Source organism: Lontra canadensis, unplaced genomic scaffold (assembly GCF_010015895.1).
Source record: "Lontra canadensis isolate GAN:19392208 unplaced genomic scaffold, GSC_riverotter_1.0 scaffold2, whole genome shotgun sequence".
NCBI classification, from domain to species: domain Eukaryota; kingdom Metazoa; phylum Chordata; class Mammalia; order Carnivora; family Mustelidae; genus Lontra; species Lontra canadensis.
Window position 1 is genome coordinate 42,042,045 of NW_022630996.1, and position 19,178 is coordinate 42,061,222.

Here is a 19,178-nt window from a genome sequence, read left to right on the forward strand (position 1 = left end):
ATCCTGACACAGCCACCTGCATTTCCATTAGGATTCTGGGTTCTGTCTCATTAAACAGAAGAGTTGATTCAGTTGGGTCCATCTAATTATTCTTATTAAAATATGTAACCATAATATTTTAATTGTAAATTAAAGTTGCATGCATGAATGAATCTGAATTCATTTTAATTTTATAATGGCCTCATGCCAAGGCCTTTTTTATGGGGGAAGATCCATCAGCTGGGATACTGCTCTCCTGGGAATCCAGACCAATGTGCAAATGGAACGTGTTTAACTAACAAGGGAGACTCTGGCTCCCTGTTCTGCTCTCTCTTGATTTATTACAATAATAAAGCTATTTTAACAAGAGAGACTCCATTTGGTTACCCACCCCCCCAACATCTATTAAAAAAAAAAAGAAAAAAAACCTTAACCAAACTTCTAGGCTGGAACTACCAGTTAGGTGGAACTGTGTCTCTCCCAGGCTGTCTGAATTTTTAACAAGGATGGCAAATAGGTCTCAATTCATGTGCCAATGTCAAGATTAATTAGTAAAGTCTGCTATGGGCACCGAGTGGAAAGGGGTTAACACACACTGCCTCCTTGGTCTAGATGCTAGGACAATCGGTGATGTCGCATTCATTCTGCCCTTACATATGCAGTCAGGTGGGACTGGAGTTATTTCCACTAAACAATAACCAGGCACTAGGATATTTAAAGTCTCAGCCCAAACCTCCTCCACTGCTAACTGCAGTGACTACAGGGTAGGTGGTGAGATAAAAATACCTTTTGTAATTGAGGCTTTAGAAAGGCCTCTTCTTGACTTCTAAGCAGAGGCCTGAGGATAAGCAGGAGTTAGCCAGTCAACAGGGAAAGAAGTCTGGGGGAAAAAAGATTATTCCAAGCAGTAGGAGAAACATCTGTGAAAGCCCAGGGGCGCCGGGTACACAGGGCGTTCAAGTCTGCAGAACAAGGTCCAGAATAAGAAGTGAGAAGTGCATCGGGGGAGAAGGGAAGGCAGAGGATGAGTCTGGGGAAAGAAGCAGAGTCCGATCACACAGGGCCTTAGAAACCACATTTACGAGTTTTGACTTTGTTCTAAGAGCAACGCGTTAGACATCAAGAGATCATTCTGGCCACAGGCAGACAATGGACTGATATGTGATGAAAAGCACTATATTACAATACAACCAGGGGCATGTGAGTGGCTCAGTCGATTAAGTGTCTGTCTTCAGCTCAGGTCATGATCCCAGGGGCCTGGGACGGAGTCCTGCATCGGGCTCCCTGCTCAGCGGGAAGCCTGCTTCTCCCTCTCCTACTCCCCCTGCTTGTGTTCACTCTCTCGCTGTCCCTCTCTCTGTCAAATAAATAAATAAAATATTAAAAAAAAAACAATAACAACAACAAAAACAAAAACCAACAATAATACATCCAGAACCTAGCCTGACTATGCTAAGCTCTTGCTGACAGAGGATAAACTTCTAAACATTTAATCTCTTTCTTCTTACTATTGTTTCCCTTTTCAGTTGAAGGACTTCCTAATTTAAAATTTCTTAATGTTATTAAGGAATTTATATAATATAATTATTTATAATAAAGGACTTTTGGGGGCACTTGGGTGTCTCCTGTCAGTTTAGCATCCAAATCTTGATTTTGGCTCAGGTCATGATGTCAGGGTCGTTGAGATGAGGCCCCGGGTTGGGCTCCCCACTGAGCACAGAGGCTGCTTAAGATTCTCTCCTTTCCCTCTGCCCCTCCCCCGACTTGTACTCCCCCCACCAAAGAAATAAATAAAGCCTTTTAATAACTTTTGCAAGATCAAAACTACATAAAATACTTTATGTAGTTGGCTAAAATGTGTGTAGTTTTTATTAATTAAAGTGAGCTTATAATAAAAATGAAGTGATTAATCCAACTGAGCAAAAAATGTAAAAAATTAAAAATTAAAAAAATTTAAAGTAAACCTTCTTCTAATTGGGGAAAAAAAGTCTTTGTTGCTTTCATCGGCAGTTTTTTCCCCGTAAGAGAACAACTTTCAAAATGTGCCTTTGGATGTGGTGCCTGGGTGGCTCAGTCGGTTAAGGGTCTGCCTTCAGCTCAGGTCATGATCTCAGAGTCCTAGGATGGAGCCCCACATCGTGCTCCCTGCTCAGTGGGGAGTCTGTTTCTCTCTCTGACTCTCAAATAAATAAACAAAGTCTTAGAAAAAAAAAAATGTGCCAGTGCTCACATACCCCCACTCCCTTGGCACAGCCTGCCCAGCAGCCAGGCCAATGTAGATGTGTAGTGAAGAATTCACTCACCCAGAGGGAGGTCTGGCCTCTGCCTTTGGCCCCTGGGGGGTGATCTCCAGGCCCCTGGAATGCCTTGCCTGACAAAAGTACCTTTGCTAGCCTGGGCTTTGGCCGCTGGACAGTCCAACAGTGCAAATATGATGGGGGTTTAGGACCACACTGTACCTACTTCAACCTTTGGAGGAACCAGAGACTAACGATATTAACCTGACCCCAGGAGGAGTGGAGACTAAAAGTCAGCCACACAGGCAGTTTGTAACCGAATCCCAGTAAGAACTGGACACCAAAGACCCTGCCGAGCTCCCCTGTGCAAATCATCATACACAATGGTGGCAGCGTGACTCCAGCAACTCTGTAAGGAGAGGACTGAGCTGCGGATCTACATTTGGACCTGGACCCCTCCCCAACTCTATCCTCTGCATCCCTTCCCTTGGCTCATTCTAATTTGTGTCCTTTCCCTGTAATAAAGCATAACTGTGAGTATAACAGCTGTCTTCGCAAGTTCTGTGCATCTTCTTGTGAATTAGTAAAACAGGATGGTTCGGGGAACCCCTGAAATTGTAATTAGTGTCAGAAGTGAGAGAAGTCATGTGGGGACCTACAGTGGGGCCAACTTCACAGAGAAGGGATTTCCTGAAAGAAACAGCCTGTTCCCAGTTTTATTTAATACAGAGACAGGAGAAAAGTCTTGGTATTGTATGGGGTTAGCTCTATAGGGAGGATTGGGGGACTGACTGGAAAAGGATGCACAGTGCCTTCTGGGGTGCTGGGAACATCTGCACCTCAACCCGAGTGGGGTTACACAAGTGTACACATAAAAGATAATCTGCTGAGCTATACACACAAGATTAGGACATCTGATGCATTTTACCATACATATGTTATACCCACAAAGTTAAAAAACAAACCAAAACACTGTCTTTGAAAATGGGGGAGCCCCAAAAAATAGTAAAAAGAAAAATAAAAAAAGGAAAATGGGAGAGCCCACCCTAGAATTAAACAGCAGAAATGGGTTAGATTAATGAGGAGAATCTGAACCCAGAGACAGGGCTGAAAGACAGGATGTGGGATCTAGCAAAGAAGCTTTTGGAAGGATTCTCTGAAATGGATTTTTTGAGTTGTACAGTGCTTTAAACCTGGGCAAGGCAAACAAAGGACCATGTGGCTGTGTGCGTGTGTGTATGTGTGTTTACTCCCTAGAAGTTCCTCTGCCACTATTCAGTTTCATTAGTCTCACCTAGTGGCAATGTGTGTGGTATAGTAGTAGACAGGGTAGGACAAATGAGTACTTCCAAGGAGCACGTGGGTGACTCAGTCAGTTAAGCGTTAGACTCTTGATTTCTGCTCAGGTCATGATCTCAGGATGTGAGATCGAGCCCCAAGTCAGGTGGGCGTGGAGCCTGTTTAACCTGCCTAAGATTCTCTCTCTCCCTCTGTCCCTCCCCCTACCTCTCTCTCCCTTAAAAACAAGCAAACAAACAAAAAAAACTTTCAAGGGAGGGGGCTACTCAGCAAAGTGTTGGTGGGGTGATTGTCCTGCCCTCCTCCCAGTTAGCTGAAGCTCCAGAAGCTGGGACAAGAGGCCTGGGAGAACCATCAGACTGGGTTCAGGAAGGGACAGTGTTCTCTGAACTGTGTGGAACCAAGCCAACAGATTGAAGAGGCAATAAGCAAGGTAAAAGTGAAACTAATGGCAGACAGTTCCCCTGGGTTATTACCAGAGGTAGGGGGATTCACGCATGAGGCAACAGAGGAGAAAACCAAGAAAGTCAGAGGGAGGGAGTCAGAGCCTGGGAGAAATGTGAGTCACGGAACAATATACTTTTATAAGCAGCCCGTGGGAGTGAGCTAAGAGCCAGCTCAGTCACTGGAACCAAGGAACGAGGGCTGAGGACACACCACAGCTAGGGAATGTGGGGAGCGGGGGCGCTGGGGGAGGCAGGCAGGTGTTTTGTTTTTTCACTAGCCCTCCTCTAGGAGGCCCTGAAGTGTTTTGACTCCCCACCACAGACTGTTGGTTAGTGAATGAAGAACTAACTTGCAGTGAATCAAAATGCATGGACTATTTACTTTCGGATTTGCGATGACATACCTCTTTCTGTTGTTCTGGAAACATCTTCAGCACAGGACACAATCAATCTGAAAAATAAGATACCAACACTCAGTGATTTGAAAGTTCCATACTGGAGCAGGTATGTCGCTCTCGGCCTCCCACCAAATCCTCTAAGAGCAAATCTCTCTGGCTACCCACAGTCTCTGGAAGATGAACCTCTGTTCCTTCTTCCCTCCTGTCCACTGCCGACCAGACCAAGGTGAACCTCAGGCTGCCTGGGGACTGGGAGCCCGAGACGTGGCAAATCCAAGGCAGTTGGATGATGACAGGCACTCAGACTGGAAGGCCAGGCAGAGTCTGGATAGAGTTGGAGCTCTGGTGAGCCAGAGGCTGGATGGGGTGGGGAGCAGAGTGGCCATGAGGGGCTGGTTGGCAAGATAGAGGGAACAGAGATGCCCAGAGAGATCCACCATGGAGAACAGCATTGATGGCTTTACCAGCAACCAGACCTTTAAGAAACAGGTCATTCCTGTGAAACTTAAGCCACTCCAGAGTTCAGACAAGAAATGATGTGGCCCCAAGAGCGGTGCAGGTCAGCACCTTGACTGCACTCAGTACCACCAACCTGAAGGTCGATCTCAGGCCTTGACCGTCCCTGGGGTTGTCCACTGTATTTTAAACGCCACTTATTATATGAGCTCGTTGGAGTGGATACCTGGTCCATGTCCAAGAAAATCAAAATCCCCTGACGATATCCATACGTATGGATTCTCACAAACTGAAAGGTGGCTGTGACTGTATGGTCACTGTCTGTCTTTATTTTGAGAATATAAGTCTGACTCCATTTTCAGGATACTTTTTACCATCCACAAATACTTCCTGAGTCTAATAACATCCTTGGCACTGTAGGGAATATGAGAACGTGAGCTTCAGCTTCCAGACCCACATGTGGTACTGCTAAGATGTCCCACAGCAGACAGAGGAAAGGACCTTCTGCAGGGAGAGAGTGGACTGTAGGGACAGGCTGCATGATTTCCAAGGGGAAGATGGTTCTTGTCACCCGGAGGGCATGGGAGGACCCACAGGGAACTCAGGAATGTCAGTGTTCATGGAAGGAAGATGGAGTTCCAAGGGAACAGAGCGGCAATCGCATGCACAATGGATGGAGAAAAGCATAATGGAGAGTCATGAGGCAGTGGGTGGGTCAGTTCTACAGAGGGAAAGGGACAGTGGAGGGGGGACTGGGTTGAATTGTTGCTGCCAGAAAGATATGTCTGCGTCCTAACCTCCAGAACCTATTTGGAAAAAGGGTCTTTGGAGACATAAATAAGAATCTCAGATGTGATCACCCTAAGTTATGGGTGTAGGCCCTGAATGTGGTGACAAATGTTCTTATGAGAGGCAGAAGAGGAGAAAATCCACACACAGAGGAAAAGGCCTTGTGAAGACGGAGGCAGGGTTGCTGAGCTGTAGACACAGGTCAAGGACACCTGGAGTCACCAGAGGCAAGGAAGAACGTTCCTGTAGAGCCTCCAGAGGGAGCACAGTGCTGCCAACACCTTGATTTCAGACATCTGACCTCCAGAACTGTGAAAGAGTTCATTTCTCTTGTTTTAAGCCACCAAGTTTGTGGTAACTTCCTTGGGCAGCCACAGCAAGCTCATGCAGAACGGGTCTGCGGGGATCCAACAGGAGAGCTAGGCTGGCACCACAACTGTGGAGGGGGTGGAAAATCATGCATTCATGCAGCACTCAACAAATATGGTGCTCCTAGCAGGTGCTGTGTGCTGGGCTAGGAACGGGCGTGCAGCGGAGCATGGCCTACACCCGGAGCTTGTGAGATGACTTCAGAACTATAATGTGGAAGGGATGGGAAGGGAAAGGTCAGCTGTTGCAAGAATGGAGGGACAAAATGGGATGGGGGTGCTGGGAAGGCTTCACTGAGCAAGTGGCACTTGAGCCGAGGCCCAAAGGAGGGTACGATTTAGCCAGGAATGCAAAGAGAGAAACACGTTCTCAGCAGAGGGACTGGCGTGTGCAAAGGCTGGAAAGAAGCAAAGCTTGAGAGATGGGTTCTTGAAGGAATTCCTGTGGTGCCTAAACCTCAGACTGAGGGCTGTGTTCATCTCAGGGCTGGTCATGTTTCCTACACATGCTGTTCTGCTCTACACACCTGAGCCGCTGCCTTCACCCCTTTCAGATCCCCCTGCAAACTCCCACTGCTTTCCCATGATTCTGCTCAGAAATCACTTCCCCTCTCCTGCCCCCACTCCCAGCCCCATCACAGGTCCCCTGCCATCATCAACCTTGCTTGCATCACAATATTTGTATATTCTGTCTCCCCAACTGATTCAATTTCTCCAACACAGCATTTCTGTATTTTCCTGTGTCATTAAACTTTGAAACCATCCTGTGAGGGAGATGTGAGCCTCCTCAATTTACGGGTAAGAAAACAGACAGACCAAGTTGCCCAAGATCACACAGCTCATGAGAGAACTCCAGTCCAAATTCATCAACTCAAGCCAGACTACTTCCCAAGGCTATTCTTTCCATTGCCTGAGGCTGCGTCCATGACCGTGTCATATGAACCAATGGGTCAAAGTTTGGGCCTTAATCCTCCTTAAAGAGCTTGAGCTTTTCCCACATAGGCGGAAGGACGCTGCAATCCCAGTAGGGTGCTGGCCACCCTGAGATGTTATAGACCAAGTAGCATGGAAGTAGGAAACAAAGTTTAAACTAGTTCCAAAACATCACAGAGAACCACAGAGTCAACCTTTACTATCTGAAATCACAGGGAGAGAGGTAGAAGGGGGAGGACTTTCACTGTTTACTCTACAGACTTCCATATTGTTCGAATTTTTCTGCTTAATACAAATTCATTTTATAATTTTTGAAGTAACAACTGTCTAAAGAAAATTAAACACCATAATTCAATTAGAAATAATGATTCTAACATAAATTAAGGAAGATTTTTATTTCATGTAAAATAAATAGCAGATTCGAATTACAAAGAGATGCTACCTTTATAACACAAAATGTCATTTGGTACGACACCTTGCCATGGCATTTACTAATGAGAGAAGGAAATTAAATGATCGCACATAGTATGATTTGGGATAAAAGGTCAGTTGTGTATAATTACGTAAACCAAAGCTGCTCACCAGAAACTGCCCTCTGAAAAAACAATACCCTCTTGGTGGGTTGTTATATTAGATTTGTTTAAATTTCCAAATTCCCCAAACTAGCCCATGTGTCTGTCATTATACTGTATATAGGGAACTCTTGCCTCATGGAAGATCTTCTTCCCAACAACTATGGAACCCTGCCTATAGGTGGCCATCAATAAGGCTTTCTTTGGAGAGAGCACATTATCTCCCCGCCACCAATGGGGAACAACAGCACACCTGGATAGTCACCTACTGAGACCCATTATTCTTCCTACTTACCTTCCTAGAAAGAATTATTAAATCTCAGGGTGCCTGGGTGGCTCAGTTGGTTGGTCGTCCAACTCTTGATTTTAGTTCAGGTCATGATCTCAGGGTCATGGAATCAAGGCCTGAATCAGGTTCCACACTCAGTGCAGAGTCTGCTTACCCCCTCCCTGTGCTCCTCCCCCCAACTCATACCCCGCCCCATAAACAAATAAATAAAATCTTTAAAAAATATATTAAATTTCACCACTACTCCAAACCACAGGAATGTTGTTCAGGTTAGAACTGTGTACACAGTGATGGCAGATATGGTGGTTGTCCTGTGCTAGGAAACATGGTGGCCACGGAGATTCATCTGACAGACTCAATGTATCTTCACAACTCTATCACCGCCTTGAGAATATGATGTGCCCAAACCAGAAACATCAGGAAGAAACTGCCTTCATTTTCCCTCTTGGAATATTTCTTCTATAAAATAGAAAATGGCTATGAAACAAAGATAGAATTCTATAGAGCGGGGCTTGGCAAATTTTTTTCTCTAATGGGTCAGAGAGTATATATTTGAGGTTTTGCAGGCCAAATGGTCTCTGTTACAACTATCTAAGTCTGCAATTTGTAGTGAGAAAGCACACAGATGCTCAGTGATCTAATGCAGACGGCTGTGTTCCAGCAAAACTTTATCTACAAAAACAGGCGGCAGTCGTTTGCAGACCCTACCTAGGGAGCAATCAAGTGTTGTGTTTTCAAGTCTCTAACTTAATAAAGCTCTTAGATCAACAAGAAAAAATTTTCACAGTGTTAAGCTTGGTCTGCCTACCTGAAGGCGATCTCCATTCTGACAAGCAAAGTACTGCCTGAGTCTGTGGACCATACATGTGGGTGGAAAGAGAAGGGATCATGTACTTCTCCCAGGGGCGAATAAGGAACACAAGTGCAGTTTACATCATTCTCTAAAGTGAAAATGAGGGTGGGGGGTAAGCTTTCAGCAGCATAGTTTTGGGTTTCCCTACCATCCCGTGTCAAAGGCTGATTAAGGCGACTTGTTAATCATGAACTAGATTGGAATTTATATCAAAGCCACAAGGAAAACCTAAACAGAACAAAACTGGTTTTATCAAAGATCTACAGAGTTATTGATTCACCGTAACAATACACAACTTCATAAACCGAAGAGATGTTTCTCTATATTTCCCACACAAAAGCGAAGAGAGATGACATGTGCTCCTAGAAGACTGTGCAGGAAATTTTTAACCGACCTCACAGTGGGCAGAGCTTTGTGAAAGTAAGGGGACAGGTTTCATCAGGAAACCACTGTTGTTTGTTTGTTTGTTTGTTTGTTTTACTATGTGAGAAGAAGTAATCAACCCTCAAACAAAATACACTTAACTTCTTCTCCCTTCTGGAGATATGGCCGGATTCCAGGAGCTGGGGCCGGAGCCTGGAGACCGGCCCGCAAGCCGTATGCGGAGGAGCAAGTACGAACGAAAGTTAACACCCTTTCGTTAGATGTCGCCACGTCTCACCATCTCAAGTGGATACCTGGCTTCTTCGGACGCATTTCCACCTTCGTCTTAGGGCCTTCACAACAATGCGCTACCACTGTAATGTGGAAGAGACTCTGCTCTGGGTCAACTGTGTTTTAGGAAAGGCATCCGTCCCCATTTCCTTTCCTTTTTTTTTTTTTTAAAGATTGTATTTGTTTATTTGAGAGAGAGATTGAGCGAGAAAGAGAACACAAGCAGGAGCAGGGGCAGAGGGAGAAGGAGAAGCAGGCTCCCTACTGAGCAGAGAGCGCGATGCAGGGCTTTATCCCAGGACCCCGTGATCATGACCTGAGCTGAAGTCAGATGCTTAACCAACCAAGCCACCCAGGTGCTCCATCCCCACTTCCTTTCCTGTTAGAATTCTGCCTCTGGAGAGGGCTTTTATAAGAAAGTTAGAAAAAGCCCTGGTATTGAAAGGATGTAAAGTAGGAATCCCAGTGAGTATTGGAGAAGGACTGCAGGAGGAGCTGCGTGCGTGAAGAGCCTGGGTCAGGTTCAAAGGTATCCAAGAAGGTGACAGTAGATGGAAGGATGGCTGCTTTTAGGAGTATCCAGGAACGTGTTGATCTGCGGTTCCAAAAACCTTATTGCCCATCCTTCAAATGGAGACTCTCTTCCTACCTACATGCTCCCTGCAGTGTGCAGGGAGGACGGACGGGGCAGGGTTCTGTCTATACCTGTGCCTCGCCAGCTCACTGCCCAGCAGGGGATAGGCTCACCATGGCAGGGGATTGATGCTGTGCCGGCCTGGGAAATGCCCCAGGGCGCTGAAAGCCCCAGGGAGGCCTCTGGAACACCTAGTATGATGGTTAGTAAACACCTCCCCACCGTCATATACACAAAAAATTGAAAAAAAACTTGAGAAAACAGTGATAGACATGACCATATGAAAATTTAAACCTGTTGTATGTTTCAAAGGGATATAAAGCCAAGTATTATATAGTACTATTTATAATACATGACAAAGAATTAATAATTTATGAAAAGCTCTTATAAATCCGTACCAAAGAATATTTCTGTAGAAAAATAAGCAAAATTAGGGGTGCCTGGGTGCTCAGTTGTTAAGCCTTTGCCTTCCTTCCAGGTCATGATCCCAGAGCCCTGGGATGGAGCCCCACTTCAGGCTCCCTGCTCAGTGGGAAGCCTGCTTCTCCCTCTCCCACTCCCCCTGCTTGTGTTCCTTCTCTCACTGTATCTCTCCCTGTCAAATAAATGAATAAAATCTTAAAAAAAGAAAGAAAGAAAAAATAAGCAAAGTTATCAATAATCAATTCGCAACACAACAATAATAAAGGTCAGACTCAACAATGAAAAAAAAAAACCTGATAAAAAGCTGGACAAAGGATCTGAACAGACATTTCTCAAAGATGATTTACAAATAGCCAAAAAGCACATAAAAAGACAGTATCACTAATCACTAGGGAAATGCAAATCAAAACCACCATGAGTTATTATCTCACATCCAGTTAGGAAGGCTACTATCAAAGAAACAGAAAACAAGTACTGGTGAGGATATGGGGAAACTGGAACCTTTGTGCCCATGGGAATGTAAAATCATGTCGCTCCTTAGAAAACATTATGGAGGTTCCTTTAAAAATTAAAAATGGGGTGCCTGACTGGCTTAGTTGGAGGGGCATGAGACTCTTGATCTCGGGGTCATTGAGTGTGAATCCCACACTGGGGATAGAGATGACTTAAATAAGTAAATTTTTTTAAAAAATTAAAAAGAGAACTACTCTATAGTCCACAATTCTACTTCTGGGTTTACATCCAAAGGAAGTGAAAGCAGGATCTCGAGGAGATATTTGTACACCTATGTCCATAGAAGCATTGTTTCGAAAGCCAAGAAGGGTGAGCAACCCAAGTATCCACTGACAAATGAATGAGCAAGACGTGGTATGTACACACAATGGAGTATCAGTCAGCTTTTTTTTTTTTTAAGATTTTATTTATTTATTTGACAGAGAGAGGTCACAAGCAGGCAGAGAGGCAGACAGAGGGGGTGGGTGGGAAGCAGGCTCCCTGCTGAGCAGAGAGCCCGATGGGGGGCTCGAGGCAGAGGCTTAACCCACTGAGCCACCCAGGCACCCCTCAGACAGCTTTTAAAAGGAAGGAAATTCTCACATATTCTACAATATGGATGAACCCTGAGGACATTAAATGAAATAATCAGTCACATACACAAAAACCAGATACTTTATGATTCTACTTACTTACCTAAGGCTTCTAAACTAGCCAAATTCATAGAAACAGAAGGTAGAATGGTGGTTGCCAGGGGGAAATGGAGAGCTCTTATAAATGGGTGCAGAGTTTCAGTTTGGCCGGATGAAACCGATCTGGAGATGTCACACAACAACGTGAATACACGTATTACTAGTGAACTGTACACGCAAAATGGGCGAGCCAGTAAATTTTATATATTCTTAGCACAATTAAAAAGTTTTGGAAAAAAGGTCAATGATCTATTTAAAATGTTTAACCTTGCTATAAACAGAAATGCAAATAAAAAATAAGATACCATATTTGTGTCTATTAAATTAGAATGGTTTTTTGATGATAATATCCACATTGGCAAAGATCATAAGAAATAGGACTGATTGCTGCTGGTAGGAATAAGAGCTATTTCAATATTCCAGAAAGACAATTTGGCCATATGTTTCAAAAGAATTTTAAATTGCTCATGTTCTTTGACTCAATTATTCCACATCTGGGAACTCAACCTAAAAAAATTAATCAGACATGTGCAAAAAAAGTTCTGTATGTAACAATGTTTCCAATGCAGTGTTGTTAAAAAAAAAATAGATCAAATAAAATGGAAACCTAAATGTCCATCAGTAAATTAGAAAAAGTGAATGATAGTAGAGCTGAGTAACAGACCAGCTTGTACCACTAGAAATTACATTATAGAAGATTATTAAATGATAGGGTCTGTTGAAGAAGTATTGTCAAGTGATTTTTCTAAGTACGTATCTTTGTTGTTGTTGTTGTTGTTTTAAGATTTTATTTGTTTGTCAGAGAGCTCCAGAGTGCACACAAGCAGGGAAAGCAGCAGGCAGAAGGAGAAACAGACTCCCTGCTGAGCAGGGAGCCTGATGCGGAACTCCATACCAGGACCCTGGGATCACAACCCCAGCTGAAGGCAATGCTTAACCAACTGAGCCACCCAGGTGTCCCAGTATGTTTCTATTTCTTTACTTATTTGAGAACTGGAGCCTACACAGGACAAGTTAACAGTGGTAATTTCTTTTTTTTTTTTTTAATTTATTTATTGGACAGAGAGAGAGAGACAGCTAGAGAGGGAACACAAGCAGGGGGAGTGGGAGAGGCAGAAGTGGGCTCCCCGCTGAGCAGGGAGCCCGATGAGGGGCTCTGTCCCAGGACCCTGGGACCATGACCTGAGCCGAAGGCAAGACGCTTAATGACTGAGCCACCCCGGAGCCCCAACAGTGTCATTTCTGAATGGCTGGAATTCTAATCACTTTTTTCTGTATTTTTCCAGAAGTTTACAATGCATTTGTTACTTTCAAAGTCTGAAAAAGCTATATCACTTTTTTAAAAAGTAAAACTTTATATTCTCAGTTAACTTTATATTCCCATTTCCAAGAAAACAAACAACTACATTAATTTCACTGTTTTACTTCCTGCTACGATGTTCAGCAACTTTTCTATATAAATGAAAACTTACTGACTTCTTGCTTTCATCTCATAAAGATATGCCTCCTTGAGGTGGTTCTAGAGTCAAAGTTGAACTCCGTACCAGTTTTTCTCATACTTGTTCTCAGTACCACCTATGTCCTTCATGCTGCATTGGGCAGGTCTGGGAGGGGGGCTGTGGGCCCCCAAAGCTCCTTGAGGGGAAAGCTGTCAGCCAAGGTCCTACGGGAGAGGTAGCTCTACAGGTATCATGGCAGGGGAGGGGGAATTCCTAGACACAGGTGACAGCATCAGTGATAAGCATCGGACTCCAGTGAGGCCAGTCCACAGGTTAGTGAGGCGCCCGAGGCACAGCCTGGCACCGAAAGAAGGGCAGGGCACCCACTCCCTCCCATATTTGGCCCAGGAAGCACTGGAAGACTTGGCAGTTCCCTGGGACCTGAAGCTGGGAAATGACAAAAGAGAAAGGGAGGAGTAATGATGTCGCAGCAGGAGTTCTGAGGGACCAGAGCTTGCACTTATTAACAGAAGCCATGAGGAAGATAAAAGTTCTCATGAGATATTAAAGAAACTGGCCACCAGAAAAGCTGAAGTATGGTGCTGGCTTCAGCTGCTGACATCCACGGAGCTGCCTGGAGCCAGCGCCTTGAGTGCCCAGTGGCTCAAGGTTTCACGCCTCCTGGGTTCCCATGTACCCCTTTACTCAAGGTAGCTTGAGGTAGATCCCAACGTGGACAATCAAAAGAGCGCATCCAAAATGAAAAGGAAAAACAAGCGTATCCTCCTTGACAGAGCACAGCTGCTCCACTGCGGTCCAGTTTCCATTTTGGTACAGTTTATGCAGAACTCCCTATAAAGCCCACCAAGTTCTTCTCAGTCTGAACTTAGAACTTAAGAAAGACAAACTGAGGGGCACCTGGTGGCTCAGTCAGTTAAGCATCCAACTCTTGGTCTCAGCTCAGGTCTTGATCTCAGGGTCATGAGTTCAAGCCCCACACTGGGCCCCAGGCTGGGTATGGAGGCTACTGGTAGGTATTAAGGAAGGCATGTATTGCATGGAGCACTGGGTATGGTACACAAACAATGAAAAAAGAAAATAATAAATAAATAAATAAATAAAATTTTGTTAAAAACACCAAAATGGAAAAACAAGAAGAAATCTGAGGTTCAGTTAAAGTTGGACACATACAGGGCGCCTGGGTGGCTCAGTGGGTTAAAGCAGAGCCTTCGGCTCAGATCATGATCTCAGGGTCCTGGGATTGAGCCCCACTGCTCAGCAGAGAGCCTGCTTCCTCCTCTCTCTCTACCTGCCTCTCTGCCTACTTGTGATCTCTCTGTCAAGTAAATAAATAAAATCTTAAAAAAATAAATAAAAATAAATAAAGTTGGATGCATAAATAAAATTGCCATTTAAGTTTTCTGTCATTTATCCAAAAGAGAAAAATTAAAGAGGATAAGACATTGCTTCTTAAGGTTTATTAGCAGTAAAAAAATACTGATTCATCATATGAAAAACAATGAAACCACTAACTTGCTATTCTCGACAACATATGGGTTCCATTAATGGTTGTGAAAATGATGTTGGCCAAATTGGGGGTTTAGAATTCAGGAACAAGAAACAACACATCGAATTTTAGCCTCACAACTATTTTGGTGTTATTTAGGAAAAGTACTACCTTAGACTTAGCCACTCTGGACACATAAGACATGCATGTGGTGGGCCTGACCTCTACTTCCCATCATATACAAACTCAGGACAGCCACCTGAGGGACAGCTGGGGTGTGGGGGAAGCATGGAGAACATGACCAGAAGAAACAGAATTGAAGAAAAGAAGCCATTAAAAGCAGATGTAGGAGAGAAGCTGACACTAGAGCAGACACACAGGTAATACTAGACTCCCTAACTTGTAACATCCTCTCTCCCCAAAACAACCCTACCCTCCCAGATCAAACCCAAGAATATTTTTCACATTTTCCAAAGGGTCTCCTCCTTTTTCCATGCTATTAAGGTTCTTCTACATAGTAATATGTCTGGGCTACTCCTTTTCTTCTTCTAGAAAAGCAGATAAATTTGAAATGGCGGGGGTGTCAGTAATTTAAATATTAGTGTGAATTCATCCAATCAGATTGCATTCCTATTAACCAAAAGCCATCTACAGCTATTCACTCCCCTCCCCCACCCCATCACCACGCAGTTTGGATTAGGAAGAAAAAGAGGGGAAACCATTGGTACTTGGGGGTATGGAGTTCTTTGGAGATTGATGCATCCCCAGTGCCATTTCACAGAATCATGAAAGACGTGAGAACACAGCCCCTTGAAGAACAGCAGAAAATGCTCTGCTCTTCTTTCCTGCCAACTATTGGGAAGACATTTTTTTCTCTAGCCCTTCACCTAGTAAGGGGGCTCTGCAGAACTACTACCACAACTTCCATCAAAATACTACCTGAACAATAGCATCAAAAGGATAAAATACCGAGGATTAAATTAACAAAATAAAAACAAAGTGTATATTCTTAAAATTACCGAAGGACACTGAAAGAAATTAGAGAAGATTTATACTAGAGAAGATCTAAATAAATGGAAAAAACATCCTGTGTTCATGGATTGGAAGACAACATTGTTAGGACAACAATTCTGCTCAAACTGGTCTATAGATTCAATGCAGTTTTTATCAGAATCTCAGCTGACTTCTCTGTACAAACTGACAAGCTGATTCTAAAATTCCTCTTTAATTGCAAGGGACCCAGATTAGTCAAAACAACCCTGAAAAAGAAGAACATAGTAGAAAGATTCCCACTTCCTGATTTCAAAACTTACTATAAAGCAATAGTACTTAAGACAGTGTGCAAGTGTCACAAGGATAAACAAACAGATTAACAGTAAAGAATTCACAGTCTGGAAGTAAATCCATACCTTCATGGTCAACTCATTTTCAACAGAGTGCCAAAACAATTCAATGGGGTAAAAAGTCTTTACAACAAATGGTTCTGAGACCAGGGGATAGCCACAAGCAAAAGATTAAAGCCAGAGGTTTACCTACTTTATACCATTTATAGAAATTAATTTGAAATGGGATGACTGGGTGGCTCAGATGGTTAAGCATCTGCCTTCAGCTCAGGTCATGAGCCCAAGATCCCGGGATAGAGTCCCGTATCCAGTTCCCTGCTCAGCAGGGAGTTTGCTTTTCTCTCTCCCCCTGCTTCTGCTCCCTCTCTCTCACTCAAATGGATAAATAAAATCTTTAAAAAAAAGAAAAAAGAAATTAACTTGGAATGGATCAAAGACCTAAATGTAAGAGCAAAAACTGCAAAATTCTTAGAAAAAAACATAGAGGTAAATCTTCATGACCAGGGATTTAGCAAAGGATTCTTAGATATACCAAAAGCATGAGCAACAAAAGAAAAAACAGACAAATTAGACTTCATGAAAATTAAAACTTTCTGTGCTTCAAAGGACACCATCTAGAAAGTGAAAAGACAATGCACAATGGGAGAAAATTTGCAAATCACGTATCTGATAAGGGACATGTAGCTAGAATATACAAAGAGCTCATCCAACTCAATAATAACAAACAAAAACTTAAGGAGCTAACATATAACATGGTGACTACAGTTGATAATACTGCATTTGTACAAATGAAATTTTCTAAAGGAGTTAAATATTCTCTCCAAAAAAAAAAAAAAAAAAAAGGAAAGGAAAGGGAAAAAAGTAAGGTGATGGATGCATCAAGAAAGTATTATCGGGGCGCCTGGGTGGCTCAGTGGGTTAAGCCTCTGCCTTCGGCCCAGGTCATGATCTCAGGGTCCTGGGATCAAGCCCCACATGGGGCTCTCTGCTCAGTGGGGAGCCTGCTTCCCCCTCTCTCTCTGCCTGCCTCTCTGCCTCTCTGCTTACCTATGATCTCGCTTTCTGTCAAATAAATAAAAATAAAAATCTTTAAAAAAAAAAAAAAAAGAAAGTATTATCAAATCTTCACATTAACATTTTAAATATCTTACAATTTTATTTATTAATTATGCCTCAATAAAGCTGGGAAAATAATAATAAAATATATACATATTTTATTACGTACATAAATATAATAATAAAATGATCTTTGATAACTAATAAAGATAACAGATAACTGGTAACTCATTTCAAAAACAGGCGAAGGATCCTCAATAGACATTCCTCCAGGGAAAATAGAGAAGTGGCCAATAAGCACATGAAAATATGCTCAATATCATTAGTCATCAGAAGAAAGCAAAGAAGAAATCAAAACCACAGTGAGACACCACTTCACTTCACTCCCATTAGGCTGGCTAGAATCATAAAGTCCGATAGTAACAAATTTGGGCAAGGATACAGAGAACTCGGAACCCTCATACACTGCTGGTGGATTTGAAAAGGTGCGGCCACCTCATAGAACACTCCAGCAGTTTCTCAAACCATTAAACACAGACTCACCATTTGACCCAGAAATTCTCCTAAGTATATACCCAAAAGAAAGGAAAATGTCCACAAAGAAATTAGTATATAAATATTGGCATTGTTCATAATAGCCAAAAAAGGTGGAAATAACCCAAATGTCCATCAATGGACGAATGGATAAACAGACTGTTGGACGTCCATACAATGGAATGTTATTTGACAATAAAAAGGAATGAAGTAGTAATACCCACTACAACTTGGATGGACCTTGAAAACATCATGTTAGAAATGATCCACGAAAGTCCACATATCACACAAGTCCATTCATATGAAAGTCCAGAATCAGGAACTCTTATAAAAAGAGAAAATAGATGACTGGTTGCTTAGGGTTACTGGGTTGGGTGGGTAGAGAACAGAGGGGTGGAGTTCAGGTATTCACGGAAGTGATAGCTAAAGGGCAGTGAAATCAGCTAATAAAAATTTTCTAAAATTGACTATGGCTGGGACAGATGCCTGCGTGGCTCAGTGGGTTGTCTGCCTTCCGCTTAGATCATGATCCCAGGGTCCTGGGCTCGAGTCCCACATAGGGCCCCTTTGGTCAGCGGGGAGCCTGCTTCTCCCTCTGCCTGCTGCTCTCCCAGCCTGTGCTCTCTTTCTCTTTCTCTCTCTCTCCCTCTCTGATAAAATAAAAAAAAAAAAAACCCTTCTAAAATTTTTTTAAATTAAAAAAAATAAAATTGACTGTGGTAAAGGTTGTATACATCTGTAAATATACTAAAACCAGTGAAGAGTACACTTAATTGGCCAAGTTGTATGCAGATATTTCAATAAAGCTGTTTTTTTTTTTTAAGCGTTAACCTGAAACTCAGAGCTTGACCCATTTTATTCATACCCCCAGGGTATGTATCCTGCAAATCACAATGTCTGCCAAGCTGAAAGCCCTGCAGGCACCATCCTGGGTTCTCTCATCCCTACTTGGCTGTGACCCCAGCCTTGCTCTGCGTTCCCTCTTGCAACCCTTCCTCCCACTAACCTCGGGAGCTCTTCTCCTGGAGCCAGCAAGTGCCCCACACTCACTCTCCTCTCAACAGCTCTACCATGGCTGCACCCTGGCTTCTCCACTTTTCCCTTCTCTTGTGACCCTTACAAAGCTGCTCAGGTCCTCAGAACTCCCATTTCTAAGGACCAGGATTCCTTACCAAATTCCTTACCAAAACCAAATTCCCCCAGTCGCTACAGTCTCCAGACAATAACCTACTTGACAAGTACCTAGAACCTAAGAATTCGTGACCAGCTCCCCATTCCACTTCCTGGAACGACTTCCTTCTCTCCAGTTTCCTGCTTCTCCTTTTTCTACATTTTTAGGAACCTCCTCTCTGTTCTTTTCCACTTTTTCCTGATCACTCTTGGGTAATGACCCAACATCTCCTGGCCTTGCCTTAGGCTTTTCGTTCCTGTGACCTAAGCTCTTGCCAACAATGCTCACCCTGTGACCAGATCGCAACCCAGGAACTGCTCTTTAAAAAGGAAAACTAGAACTCTCCTCTGATTATCACAGCCCACCCTTCCTTTTCTCACTTCCTCATTCTCACCCAATTTGCTCTTCTGCTTGAATGAAAAACCACAAGAACTTTCATCCTACCCTTCCTATTCTCCCTCTGGACTTCATTTCCTTGAACCTTTCAAACACTCTCCCTCCAGCACCCCTCATTTCCTGTTCCACTGACACACTTCTGTCAAACGTCACCCCTGTCACCTCTATTTCTTCTCACCCCACCCACCACTGAAGAAACATCCTCTCACTTCTGTGAC

The 19,178-nt window shown here is 43.4% G+C and overlaps 1 protein-coding gene across 2 annotated transcripts in view; it reads right to left on the reverse strand.

The window, feature by feature from the left end:
• Positions 1 to 19,178, reverse strand: part of SNX10 (sorting nexin 10) — a 66,340-nt gene that overhangs the window by 25,518 nt on the left and 21,644 nt on the right. The window contains exons 1-2 of one of the 2 annotated variants that reach the window (XM_032872881.1): positions 18,636 to 18,650; positions 4,366 to 4,412 (exon numbers count right to left, since the gene is read on the reverse strand). In XM_032872881.1, the coding sequence (XP_032728772.1) occupies positions 4,366 to 4,389 (24 nt within the window). In that variant the 5' untranslated portion in view covers positions 4,390 to 4,412; positions 18,636 to 18,650. Of the gene's footprint in view, positions 1 to 4,365; positions 4,413 to 18,635; positions 18,651 to 19,178 lie in introns of those variants that run through there. The other variant, XM_032872877.1, reaches the window with a different exon arrangement.